Raw genomic sequence first — 13,710 nt, forward strand, 5'->3', positions numbered from 1 at the left:
TAGCAAAGGGAGAGCGTCCTCTGGCTCAAGAGCTACACCCAGAGGTGGCCTCACCCTTCCGAGTCCTCCAGTAATTCCAGGGAATATTCAGCACCTTGGAAAGTCGGGATTTTCCTCTTTCGACCTGGTGAAATAGTCAAAAAAATGAAAATTTGGGTTGTTTTATTTTGTTTTTTTAACGCGGCGCGACGGGCGCGGCTCAAGGAGGTCTCCAAGGAAACCTTCATTAAAAAAAAAAAAAAAATTAAAATATTCCTGTGAAAATGTTTGCTGGGAGGAGGTTGGGAAAGGGATTCTTGGGGAATTTGGCGGGAATGTGAAGGAAATGCAAAGGGATTTTGGGGGAATTTGGCTGGAATTTTAACAAAGAGCAAAGGGAGAGCAAAGGGAGAGCGTCCTCCGGCTCAAGAGCTACACCCAGAGGTGGCCTCACCCTTCCGAGTCTTCAATAATTCCAGGGAATATTCAGCACCTTGGAAAGTCGGGATTTTCCTCTTTTGACCTGGTGAAATAGTCAAAAAAATGGAATTTTGGGATGACTTCTTTTGGTTTTGACGCAGCGCGGCGGGCGCGGCTCAAGGAGGTCTCCAAGGAAACCTTCATCAAAAAAAAAAAAAAATTAAAATATTCCTGTGAAAATGTTTGCTGGGAGGAGGTTGGGAAAGGGATTCTTGGGGAATTTGGCTGGAATGTGAAGGAAATGCAAGGGATTTTGGGGGAATTTGGCTGGAATTTTAACAAAGAGCAAAGGGAGAGCGTCCTCCGGCTCAAGAGCTACACCCAGAGGCGGCCTCACCCTTCCGAGTCCTCCAATAATTCCAGGGAATACTCAGCACCTTGGAAAGTCGGGATTTTCCTCTTTTGACCTGGTGAAATAGTCAAAAAAATGAAAATTTGGGTTGTTTTATTTTGTTTTTTTAATGCGGCGCGACGGGCGCGGCTCAAGGAGGTCTCCAAGGAAACCTTCATTAAAAAAAAAAAAAAAATTAAAATATTCCTGTGAAAATGTTTGCTGGGAGGAGGTTGGGAAAGGGATTCTTGGGGAATTTGGCTGGAATGTGAAGGAAATGCAAAGGGATTTTGGGGGAATTTGGCTGAATTTAACAAAGAGCAAAGGGAGAGCAAAGGGAGAGCGTCCTCCAGCTCAAGAGCTACACCCAGAGGTGGCCTCACCCTTCCGAGTCCTCCAGTAATTCCAGGGAATATTCAGCACCTTGGAAAGTTGGGATTTTCCTCTTTTGACCTGGTGAAATAGTCAAAAAAATGGAATTTTGGGTTGATTTCATTTTGTTTTTAACGCGGCGCGACGGGCGTGGCTCAAGGAGGTCTCCAAGGAAACCTTCATAAAAAAAAAAAAAAAAAAAATTAAAATATTCCTGTGAAAATGTTTGCTGGGAGGAGGTTGGGAAAGGGATTCTTGGGAATTTCCCAAAATTCTGGCTTCCAAAAAATTAATTTCTGGCTTCCAAAAATTAAGTTCTGGCTTCCCAAAATTCTGGCTTCCAAAAAATCAATTTCTGGCTTCCAAAAAACTTAATTTCTGGCTTCCAAAAAATTAATTTTTGGCTTCCCAAAATTCTGGCTTCCAAAAAATTAAGTTCTGGCTTCCAAAAAAATTAATTTCTGGCTGAAAAAAATGAACTTCTGGCTGAAAAAAATCAACTTCTGGCTTCAAAATGCTGATTTCTGTCTTGAGAATCTTCACTTCAAGCTTCAAACAAATCTGGATTTATTTTTTTTTTCAATTTTAAGGTATAAAAAAAAAAAAACCAACAAAACAACCCAAACCCAGCCAGAGCCAACTCAGCAGCTGCTGCAGAGGTTTTTTTTTTTTTTTTTTTGTTCTCCCAGAAGCAACAAGGAAAAAAAAGGAGGAGAAATAATCAATACCAGAGCTCTTGAAATATTTAATTAGAGAGGGTTTTATTTTCTGCTGAAGAGACCTGGAACTACAGAGCTGGTTTGCACTGGACCAAAATTGAGATTTTTTTAGGATTTTTTTTTCTTTGTTTCCCCCCCCCCCCCCCCAACAATTTTTATTTCTCTAAAGAGAAGCAAATGCAGCACGAGCAGAAAAAAAAACCCCAAAACAATGAGTTACAGTGTTGAAACCACGAGTGGATGGAGAGAAAAAAAATAGTAATAATAAAAATAATAATAATAATAATTAAAAAAAAAAAAAAAACCACCCCAAAAAAACCCCCAAAACCCCACCCTGGGGTCCAACCCAAGGTGTTGGCACCATTGTGGGATGGGATGGGATGGGATGGAAAACCCCAATGTCCTGGGTACCCCCAAACTGCCTCCTCCTCTTCCTCCTGACCCTTAACTGCTTGTCTGGAGACCCAAAAACCCCATTTTTCAACTCAAAAAATGAGAGGAGCAGGGGAAGGGACAGAGGGACAATCCTCACCAGGATGGACACCAAGGGCTGAAGCTGCTGGAGATCTTGGGGTCAAATCAAGTCTACAAACCAAGCTGGGGAGGAAAACACTGGTGGGTGGGGTTAAAAAAAAGGAAAATAAAGAAAAAAAAAGAAAAAAATGAAAAAAAAGGAAAAGAAAGGAAAAAAAAAAGGGAAAAAAGGGGTTCGAACCAAACATGCAGAAGGATTGGGGTGGGGAGGTTCATTCCCACAGCTCCAGAGTCCATAAAAAAAACCCAAACAGCCCCCAATGTCCTGGGTACCCCCAGGCTGCCTCCTCCTCTTCCTCCTGACCCTTAACTGGTTGTTTGGAGACCCAAAAACCCCCATTTTTCAACTCAAAAAAATGAGAGGAGCAGGGGAAGGGACAGAGGGACAATCCTCACCAGGATGGACACCAAGGGCTGAAGCTGCTGGAGATCTTGGGGTCAAATCAAGTCCTACAAACCAAGCTGGGGAGCAAAACACTGGTGGGTGGGGTTAAAAAAAAAGAAAAAAAAAGAAAAAAAAGGAAAAAAATGAAAAAAAAGGAAAAGAAAGGAAAAAAAAGGGAAAAAAGGGTTTGACCAAACATGCAGAAGGATTGGGGTGGGAGGTTCATTCCCTCACAGCTCCAGAGTCCATAAAAAAACCCAAACAGCCCCCAATGTCCTGGGTACCCCCAAACTGCCTCCTCCTCTTCCTCCTGACCCTTAACTGCTTGTCTGGAGACCCAAAAACCCCATTTTTCAACTCAAAAAAATGAGAGGAGCAGGGGAAGGGACAGAGGGACAATCCTCACCAGGATGGACACCAAGGGCTGAAGCTGCTGGAGATCTTGGGGTCAAATCAAGTCCTACAAACCAAGCTGGGGAGCAAAACACTGGTGGGTGGGGTTAAAAAAAAAGGCAAAAAAAGGCAAAAATGGGTTTGACCAAACATGCAGAAGGATTGGGGGTGGGGAGCTTCATTCCCTCTCAGCACCAGAGTCCATAAGCAACACAATAAATACTCCACAGCTCTAGCAGGGGGGGTTTGGGGAGCACTGGGGTGAGGCCCTCAGGGTGGGCAAACGCCTCAGCTTGGAGGAAATGGACAAAAACTTTTGGTGAAACTCAGGGAATTTGGGGCACTGCCAGGAATTTCCTTCCCAAGGATTCTCCCCCTGCCCCTCTCCTCCTCCCGCTCTCCTTCTCCCCCCCCCCCCCCCCTCCTTCCATCTCAGCAGGTGAAAAGCATCAGGAAGATGTTGAGATATGAAATGAGTTTGGATTTGGGGGTGGGTTTTGGTGCTTTTTTTGTGGTTTTTCTTCCAACTGGAGGTGAAGTTTCTCGGGGAGGGGGCAGGGTTGGAGCTTGGGGTTCGTTTCCTCTCCGTTTTGTTCCGCCGCTCCCTTTCCTTTCCTCCAGCCTCTCTCCTCTTGCTTTCCTCCTTTCCTTTGCCTTCCTCCATCCTCTTTTTTTTTTTTTTTCCCCTTTTTCCAGCCTCTCTCCTCTTCCTTCCCTCCTGTCCCCAAGGCACTGTCACTCTGTACGGAGGATGATGTGGATCCCTGAATCTGTGAACACGGGGCCCGCTCATCTCCCCGGCCCGCAGAGCGAAGGAGGCATCTTCAAAGGCTTCTGCATCTGACCTGGAGAAGGAAAACACCAAAATTAAAAAAAAAAAATCGATTTAAAAACACCCAAACCAGTTCACCGAAGCTCAGCCAGGCAGGGAAAAGCTTTTCCAGGGTTGGAACCGAAGCAGCTTCCAGGCAGACAACGAAGTCGCCAATTAAGAACCCGCAGGGGGGGGTTTTGTTTGCATCTGGTCCCAGAAAATGGGTCCAAAAAAAAGCTCCTTGGCACAGGGCAGGGTGCTGGGTTTTTGCTTGTTGTGTGGTTTTTCAGCAGGGAGGAAGAGGCAGCAGGGAAAGGGATGAAGCCCCCGCTGAAAAACCTCAAAAAAAAACCCGAAAAGCCACAAAAAAAGACCCTGAAAAGCCCTCCCGAAAGATTCGTGGGATTTCTCCTAAGTGAGGCTTAAAAGCAAAATAAAAAAAAAAAGTTCCCCAAGAAGACATCCAGAGCCCTCAAAATGGCCCCAAAAAGAGCCCTGAAAGACATTGAAAAGACCCCCAAAAGCCCCCCCGAAAGATCCTGGGAATTTCTCCTACGCGACACGAAAATAAAAAAAAAAACCTCCCCAAAAAAGCTCCAAAAAGGCCCCTAAAAGCCAAAAAAAATTCCACAAAAAACCCTCAAAAATGTCCCCCCTAAAGTTTCTCCTAAACGACCCCTAAAAGCCCCAAAGCAGTCCCCCAAATGACCCTAAAAGGCAAAAAAAAAAAAAAAAAAAATCCACAAAACCCCTCAAAAATGTCCCCTCAAAAGACCCCAAAAAGCCCCCTAAAATTTCTCCTAAACCACCCCTAAAAGCCAAGAAAAAGTCCCCTAAAAGCCCCAAAGAAGCCCCAAAAAGCCAAAAAAAAAAAAAAAAATCCCAAAAAAGCCCCCAAAATGGGGTCACCAAAAAGACCCCAAAAAAATCCCTGGAACTTCTCCTAAGCAACACCTAAAATAAAAAAAAAAAAAAAGGCCCCCAAAAAGTCCCCAAAAAAGGCCTCTAAAAGCCAAAAAAAAAAAAAAAAAATCCACAAAACCCCCTCAAATATCCCCTTTTTCTTTCTTTTCCTTCCTTCCTTCCTTCCTTCCTTTCCTTCCTTCCTTCCTTCCTTCCTTTCCTTCCTTCCTTCCTTCCCTTTCCTTCCTTCCCTTTCCTTCCTTCCTTTCCTTCCTTCCTTCCTTCCTTCCTTCCTTCCTTTCCTTCCTTCCTTCCTTCCCTTTCCTTCCTTCCCTTTCCTTCCTTCCTTCCTTCCTTCCTTCCTTCCTTCCTTCCTTCCTTCCTTCCTTCCTTTTCCTTCCTTCCTTCCTTCCTTCCTTCCTTCCTTCCTTCCTTCCTTCCTTCCTTCCTTCCTTCCTTCCTTCCTTCCTTCCTTCCTTCCTTCCTTCCTTTCCTTCCTTCCTTTCCTTCCTTCCTTCCTTCCTTCCTTCCTTCCTTCCTTCCTTCCTTCCTTCCTTCCTTCCTTCCTTCCTTCCTTCCTTCCTTCCTTCCTTCCTTCCTTCCTTCCTTCCTTCCTTCCTTCCTTCCTTCCTTCCTTCCTTCCTTCTTCCTTCCCTTCCCTTTCCTTTTCCTTTCCCTTTGTCCTTCCCCTTTGTCCTTTCCCTTTTCCCTTTCCCTTTTCCCTTCCCTTTTCCTTTCCCTTTTCCCTTTCCCTTCCCTTTTCCTTTCCCTTTCCCTTTTCCTTTCCCTTTCCCTTTTCCCTTTTCCCTTCCCTTTTCCTTTCCCTTTTCCCTTTCCCTTTCCCTTTTCCCTTCCCTTTTCCCTTCCCTTTTCCTTTCCCTTTCCCTTTTCCCTTCCCTTTTCCCTTCCCTTCCCTTTCCCCTTTTCCCTTCCCTTTTCCTTTCCCTTTTCCCTTTCCCTTTTCCTTTCCCTTTCCCTTTTCCCTTCCCTTCCCTTTCCCTTTTCCCTTCCCTTTTCCTTTCCCTTTTTCCTTTCCCTTTCCCTTTCCCTTTTCCCTTCCCTTCCCTTTTCCTTTCCCTTTTCCCTTTCCCTTTCCCTTTCCCTTTCCCTTTTCCTTTTCCCTTTCCCTTCCCTCTTCCCTTCCTCACACTTTTCCCTTCAGGGGAGCTGGCAAATCCACTTCTGGATTTTTGGGCAGATAAATCCATTTTTTGGGGTGGTTTTTCCACCCCCAGCTCCTTCCAACTGGGAATTCTGAGCTGGCTGAGCTCCCCTCACCTCTCCCAAAGGCACCCAGGTCCCCTCCTGCTTTTGCTGAGCTGCAGTCACTGAACTGAGAAGCCAGAGACTCAAAATCCTCTTCTCCTGATTTGATCTTCTGGATGTAGCCTGGAAAAAAAAAAAAAAAAATAAAGGGAATGGTTCAGTCAGAAAGGAGAAAAAAAAAAAACCAACCTAAAACCTCCTTGAATTCAAACATTTAAACCCCAATTAAAACGTTTCACTCAAGTTTTTTGACCCCCCCCAGAGCACAAAACTCTCCCACTCTGGCTCTTTCCTCTTTAAATAAATTTAAAAAAATGAATAAATAAATAAATAGGCAAATAAAGAGAAGAGAACAGAATAATAAAAAAATATCATTCCACCTCCTACTTCCCCTGAAGCCCAGAATTTGGTCTTGGATTTCAAACCAGTTCAGAAGGGCTGAAATAAAATAAAGAAAATAATTTCCCCCCCTCCAGGAGTAAATTAATTGCCATTAATTATCAAGCCAGCTCAGAAATACTTAGGAATATTTAGAAATCTTTAGGAATCTTTAGGAATACTTAAAAATATTTAGAAATATTTAGAAATCTTTAGGAATCTTTAGGAATACTTAGAAATCTTTAGAAATCTTTAGAAATCATTAGAATCATTAGAAATCTTTAGAAATACTTAGAAATCTTTAGAAATATTTAGAAATCTTTAGGGAGAGGAAAAAAAGGAGAGGAAAAAAAGGAGAGGAAAAAAAGGAGAGGAAAAAAAGGAGAGGAAAAAAAGGAGAGGAAAAAAAGGAGAGGAAAAAAAGGAGAGGAAAAAAAAGAGATGAAAAAAAAGAGATGAAAAAAAGAGATGAAAAAAAGAGATGAAAAAAAGAGATGAAAAAAGAGATGAAAAAAAGAGATGAAAAAAAGAGATGAAAAAAAGAGATGAAAAGAGAGGGGAAAAAAGGGGAAAAAAGAGAGAGGGAAAAGAAATAATTGGGGTGAAATAAAAAGGAATTTTTTAAGGACAATTTGATGTGGCTTGAAAATAATTTTATTTTCCATGGGGGAAAAAAACCCCAACAAAACCTTTACAAACCTCTGAGATCATGCTAAAAAAAAAAAAAAAATAAAAGGGGGGAAGCAAAGGGGCTGGGACCTTTTTCATGATTTCACCAGGAAGCAAAATTAAATTTTTTTTTTGAAGTGGAAACTTTGGGTTTCCAAACCTTTGGGGTTTCCACTCCAGGTGGAGCTTGAAAATTCCATTTTTTTTTTTTTCCCTTTTTTTCTCCCCCCTCCTGCTCTTTACTTGCCGTTGATCAGCTCCAAGGCTTCCTCTTTGCTCCGGGTGATTTTTTCCTGCCTCCAGGAGGAAGGTCTCCTGGATTGGTTGTGTTTCACCAGGAGGTGGGAACACCGCACCCTGCTGGGCTCCCCGGTTCCGGTTCCGTTCCTCCCGCTCCCGCTGGGTCGCTCCCACTGGCTGGCGTTGGTGAGGTGGTTGAAGTAATAAACCCGACCTGGAGAGGGAAAAAAAAAAAAAAACAACAAAAAAAGGGATGGAAACGGCAGGAATTAAACCCGGAGAAACTCCGGAACCTCAGGAGCAGAAGAGGACTCCAAAAAGCAGCTCCGGACCCCGAAAAAGCAGCTCCAGCCCTCAAAAAAACAGCTCCAGACCCAAAAAAACAGCTCCGGCTCCGAAAAATCAGATCCAGACCCCAAAAAGCAGCTGCCTGAGCCCCCGAATCAGGTCCAGAGCAAAAAAATTCAGGTCCAGACCCAAAAAAGCAGCCCCAGACCCCAAAAAAGCAGCTCCAGACCTCAAAAAGCAGCTCGGGACCCCAAAAAGCAGCTGCCTGAGCTCTCAAATCAGGTCCAGATCCAAAAAAGCAGCTCCAGACCCCAAAAAGCAGCTGCCTGAGCCCCCAAATCAGGTCAGACCCAAAAAAGCAGCTCCCCACCCAAAAAAACAGTTCCAGATCCCAAAAAGCAGCTGCTGAGCTCCCAAACCAGGTCCAGATCCAAAAAAGCAGCTCCAGACCCCAAAAAAGCAGCTCCAGACCCAAAAAAGCAGCTGCCTGAGCCCCCAAATCAGGTCCAGACCCAAAAAAGCAGCTCCAGACCCCAAAAAGCAGCTCGGGACCCCAAAAAAACAGCTCCAGACCCCAAAAAAAACAGTTCCAGACCCCAAAAAAGCAGCTGCCTGAACCCCCAAATCAGGTCCAGAGCAAAAAAAAATCAGCTCCAGACCCCAAAAAAGCAGCTCCAGACCCCAAAAAAGCAGCCCCAGACCCCAAAAATCAGCTCCCTCACCCCAAAAATCAGGTCCCAGCCCCAGAGCCTTCTCCATAGAGACTCAACCCCCACTTTACCACCTCCCCTCCCAATTTAGGGGTGACCCCCCCCCATTTCACACCCACCCCCCCCTTTTTCCCACCTCCCCATTCAGGGGTGACCCCCCCCCCCCTTTTACCCTCCTCCCAATTTAGGGGTAACACCCCCATTCCATCCCCCTCCCCATTTCACCCCCCCTCCCCATTAGGGGTCACCCCCCCCCCCATTCCATCCCCCTCCCCATTCAGGGGCGACCCCTCCCCTAAATCACCCCCCCCTCCATTTCACTCCTCTCCCATTTAGGGGTGACCCCCCCCCCCTTTTTCCCACCTCCCCACAATGGGGTGACACCCCCCCCTTTATCCCCCCTCCCAATTTAGGGGTGACCCCCCCCCCTTTTTCCCACCTCCCCATTAAAGGGTGACCCCCCCCATTTCACTCCCCTCCCCACTTAGGGGTGGCCCCCCCCCCCTTTTTTCCCACCTCCTCATTTAGGGGTGACCCCCCCCCATTTCATCCCCCCCCCCACTTCATCCCCCCCCCAATTTCACCGCCCCCCCATTTCACCCCCCCTCTCATTAAGGGGTGACCCCCCCATTCCATCCCCTCCCCATTAAGGGGCGACCCCCCCCAGTCACCCCCCCCTCTATTTCACCCCTCTTCCCATTTAGGGGTGACCCCCCCCATTTCACCCGCCTCCCCATTAAGGGGTGACCCCCCCCTTCCATCCCCCTCCCCATTTAGGAGTTACCCCCCCCCATTTCACCCCCCCTCTCATTTAGGGGTCACCCCCTCCCATTCCATCCCCCTCCCCATTCAGGGCTGACACCCCCCCCCCCCCCCTTTTCCTCTCATCCCCTCAGGCCCCGCCCGGGCCTTCCCCCCGTTTCCCACCGTTCCCTTTCCCAATTCCCTCTTTTCTCCTGGATCCAGGATCCTTCCCGCTTCTCCCGGAACCTTCCAGCCCGGCTCTGCCCGTACCGGAGCTGCGGCTCATGCGTTTCTCCCACCCCGCGGGCAGCTTCTCCTCCTCCGCCATCTTCCCTGCGCTCCGCTGCCCTCACCCGCCCGCGGCCCCCTTGGCGCCGAAAGAGGCGGGACTAACGCGCCCTCCCGGCGCTCCCATTGGCCGGCGGCGAGGCAGCGCCCACCCCCTTCGCCTCGCTATTGGTGGAAGCGGCCGCCTTCCGGCGCTGATTGGTTGAAGCCGTGAGGCGCAGTGAAGCCGGAAGAAAGCTCTTGGGGAAGAGGGCAGACGGTGGCCGCGGGAGGACAAAAATAGCGGGGGAGGAGAGGGAAACCGTAGCGCGGTTCCCCGTTTAGCGGCTCCCGGTGTTCCCGTTCCCCCCCCCCCCCCTCAAAAAATCAGCAGAGAATTTCCAGAAAGAAATTTATTATAAATCACTTAAACACCTCAGGCGGCTACAGCGAGTTTAAAGCCTCAAGAGGGCTCCACGGAGGGTAAAAAAAAAAAAAAGATGGTGGGTGGGTAACAAGAAAACGATGGGAGGAAGCGGAGGGGAAGGGGGTTGGGATCCATTTATTGGTAATAAAGCTCCAGATTCATCCCGTCGTGGATCTCGTCTGCGGGAGGGAGTTAAGGGCGGGGAAGCTGTGAAAAAAAAAAACCTCGAGAAAAAAAAAATTAAGAATTTTAACATCCTCCCCCCCCCCCCCGCAATTTAACGCCCGCCCGAGAAGGATACAATCGCCCAGCGTGACGTGATCCTTAAAAATCGTGTACCTGCGGGGACGGAAAACAAAAAAATAAAGCGGGCGGGAACGCGTTTGCAGCCCCGGGATGAGGGGGGGGGGGGGGGGGGGGGGGGCCCGGAGGGGATGCGGGACCCACCCCCACCCCCAAAAAATAAAATAAAATAAAATAAAATACAATCCCGTGGGTTTTGTCTTTTCCTCACCATTTTTTGAGGACGATTTTATCCCAACGAGTCCCGGTTTGCGCCGCGATCAATTTCTTGAGGTCGCGGATGGAATCCTCGGTGCTGGGGGTGGGGGGGGGGGGAGTTAAGGGAATAAAAAAAGGGAAAAAAAGGAAAAAAAAAAAAGCAACGCCAACCCGCTCCCAGGGTTGTTTTGGGTTTTTTGGCCTTTTCTTAAAAGGATACTTGCATTTTACACGCACTTTTTTCCCAAACGATCGTTGCAGACGACTTCGATCATGGCTGCGCTGAGGGGACACCGGGGGTTAACGGGGAAGAGGAGGGGGGGGGGGGGCAGGGAAAGGGGTAAAAAAACACCCGGAAAAGCCAAAATAAAAGGGGGGGAAAGGGGTTGGGGAGAAGGAAAAGAGGGAAAATAAAAAGAACCGGGACCCACCGAACCCTGCGCAACTTCAGCGGAGGCGGAAGCGGAAGTTACCGGGAGGGGAAGCGGAAATACCGGGAGGGGAAGAGGATGGAGTTGTCCCCTCAGGAATTGGGGTGAGGATCCAAAGCTGGGAATGGGGGGCTGAGCCCCCAGAAGGTTCAAGCGGAGCTGAGGGAGCTCCTGGAGTTCAAGCAGGACAAGTGGGGGCTTCCCAACCCCCCCTGGATGGTTCTGGGGAGCTCCAGGGGTCCCTTCCAACCCTGAGAGTTCTGGGATTGCTGATGGAGCTCCTGAAGTTCAGGAAGGCCAAGGGGAGAGTCCTGGGAAGAGCCCCAAGCACCAGGAGAGGGAAGGGAACATCCATGGGGAAAGGTTGGAGGTTGGAAATTCCACCTCAAGCTGAGGAGAAACTTCTGGGCCATGAGAGGTTCTGGAATCTCCTTCTCTGGAGGCTTCCAAACCCCCCTGGATGGGTTCCTGGTTGGACTCCATCATCTCCAGAGGTTCCTTTCCAACTCTGCTGGATCTAAATCTTGGTTTTGGTTTTTTTTTTTTTTGGTTTCTTCAGGTTTTTTGGTGTTTAGAAAGAACATTTTATTAGAACAGTTTGAGAGGTTCTGGAGTTTCCTTCTCTGGTGGCTTCCAAACCCTCCTGGTTGGACTCCATCATCTCCAGAGGTTCCTTTTCAACTCTACTGGTTCTAAATCTTGGTTTTGGGGTTTTTTTTTGGGTTTTTTGGGGGTTTAGAAAGAACATTTTTATGAGAACAGTTTGAGAGCTTCTGGAATCTCCTTCTCTGGAGGCTTCCAAACCCCCCTGGATGGGTTCTGAGTGGTTTGGGGACAGAGTTGGGAACATCCATGGGAAAGGTTGGAAGGAGAAGGTTGGAAATTCCACCTCAACCTGAGGAGAAACTTCTGGGCCATGAGAGGTTCTGGAATCTCCTTCTCTGGAGGCTTCCAAACCCCCCTGGATGGGTTCCTGGTTGGACTCCATCATCTCCAGAGGTTCCTTTCCAACTCTGCTGGATCTAAATCTTGGTTTTGGGGTTTTTTTGGGGTTTAGAAAGAACGTTTTATGAGAACAGTTTGAGAGGTTCTGGAATCTCCTTCTCTGGAGGCTTCCAAACCCCCCTGGATGGGTTCTGGGGGATTTTCCTGAGGTGATCCTGCTGTGACAGACTCCATGATTTCCCAACCCTTCCAGACTCCATCCCAACCCTTCCCATTCCATGATTCTGAGCCCTTCCAGCTCCACCTTTCTCGACCTCAAAACGCTGCTTTTTTGGGTCAAATCCCTTTGCCTGCTGGATTGGGGACAGAATCCTTGGGGCAAATGCATCCTGGAAAATGCTTTGCTGGGGATTTGGGAAGATCTGGACAGGGGAACTGGAAATCTGAGGGGAAAAGTCCTGGATGAGCTGAGGGAAAGTTTCACCTCTTCCCCCTCCCCCCTCTCCCCTGGCAGCGAGCGTGAAATTCCAAGAGCAAAAAAAAACCCCAAAAATCGATCCCACTGCTCCAAATCCCAAACTTCCAAGTTAAAGATTAACTGGGATTGCTTCACCACTCTTGCATGAAAGCTCCAAACTCTGCTGGGGAGGAAATTCCTTGGCCAGGAGCCGGAGCTGTGGTTTTCTTGGAGGATTTTTTATTTTTTCTCCCTGCCCTTCCTCCTCCCTTTTTTGCCCTCGCTCTCCCTGGGCTCTGGGGAGTTTTAAAATACTTTAAAAAATACTTTTAAATATTTAAAAATATTTTGAAGTCTTTTTAAAGATTTAAATGTTACCCTTGTGAAATAAAAATGCTCTTTTTTTTTTGGCACTTGACAGCCCCAAGAGCCACCCCCTTGGCCACCCAGGACCTGGCAGAGGAATCCCTTGGGAACCTTCTCCCACTTCCTATTTCCCCATCCCTTTAGTCCTAATAAACCTTGCCCTGTGGAATTCCAGAGCCCTGGAATCTCCCCCCACCCCTATCCCCTTCCAGAGGGATCCTCTCCACCCCCCCTCTCCAAACCACTTGGGCTGTGACCCCATTTTCCCCCCTTTTTTCCCTCCCTTCAGCCAGAACCCCCCTCCTGGAGCCTTTTTTTTTTTTTGGGATGGAGGGTGATATCCCAGATATTCCCAGATATTCCCCTTCCCCCCCCATTTCCCACCTGATTTACTCAAAAAAAAAACCAAAAAAACCATCGACTTTTGGTCTGCCCCCCCCCCCCCAACGTGATAAAATCCTCCTCCCATTTGGGGGAGGTTTTTTTGGGGGGTTTTGAGGCGTTTTTTGGGTTTTTTTTTGTGTCCTGGCCTGGCTTTGGGGTCCTCAGTGTCCCCTGGGGGGCAAAAAAAGAAGGAAAAAGGGACCCCCCCCCACCCCCCCCTCCATTTTGGAGCCCATCCCAGCTCCTGCCTAATTGCACCTCGGGACGTCGTTAATGGAATTAAAACTTCCAGGGAATTCAAACTTCCACCTCCATCTCCTCCTGGTGCTTGGTTTGGGATGTTGATATTCCCAAGGATGTCTTTTTTTTCCCCATCCCACCCCTCTCTTTTCCAGCAGCTCCTCCAGGAACGGGAATTGCCCAACGGGAACGGCGGGAAAAATCCCAAAATGGCGGCTGCTGCCTCCTCCTGCCCGAGCCTTGGGATTGGAAGCTTTTTCCAACCCCAAATTTGGATGAATCCATGAATCCAGGATTTTCCAGGTGAGGAGGTGTCAATAACTCAACGACCCCAGGGGGAATTGTGGGAATAAAGGGCTGGAAGAGGCTTCTGGAGGCAGCAGTTGGGTTTCTGCGCCCTCTTCCCGGAGATCCCGGAGTTTTCCAGACCCTTTTTGCTCCTCTTCTCCAAACTTTGAGGATTTTTTACTCTGCATTCCACCCTCAA

The 13,710-nt window shown here is 48.0% G+C and overlaps 2 protein-coding genes across 2 annotated transcripts; both read right to left on the minus strand.

The window, feature by feature from the left end:
* Positions 1–3,896: 3,896 nt before the first annotated feature.
* LOC139787737 (peptidyl-prolyl cis-trans isomerase NIMA-interacting 1-like) lies at positions 3,897–9,617 on the minus strand. The gene is given in 6 exon segments (XM_071727034.1): positions 3,897–3,979; positions 3,981–4,021; positions 4,024–4,038; positions 6,189–6,299; positions 7,471–7,677; positions 9,476–9,617. Coding segments are annotated over 6 exon segments (483 nt in total). The 5' UTR covers positions 9,534–9,617; the 3' UTR covers positions 3,897–3,928.
* A 253-nt stretch (positions 9,618–9,870) lies between these two features.
* On the minus strand, positions 9,871–10,675 carry UBL5 (ubiquitin like 5). The gene is given in 5 exon segments (XM_071727031.1): positions 9,871–10,078; positions 10,201–10,238; positions 10,414–10,497; positions 10,621–10,648; positions 10,651–10,675. Coding segments are annotated over 5 exon segments (219 nt in total). The 3' UTR covers positions 9,871–10,034.
* Between the last annotated feature and the right edge of the window lie 3,035 nt (positions 10,676–13,710).

Source organism: Heliangelus exortis, chromosome 27 (genome assembly GCF_036169615.1).
Source record: "Heliangelus exortis chromosome 27, bHelExo1.hap1, whole genome shotgun sequence".
NCBI classification, from domain to species: domain Eukaryota; kingdom Metazoa; phylum Chordata; class Aves; order Apodiformes; family Trochilidae; genus Heliangelus; species Heliangelus exortis.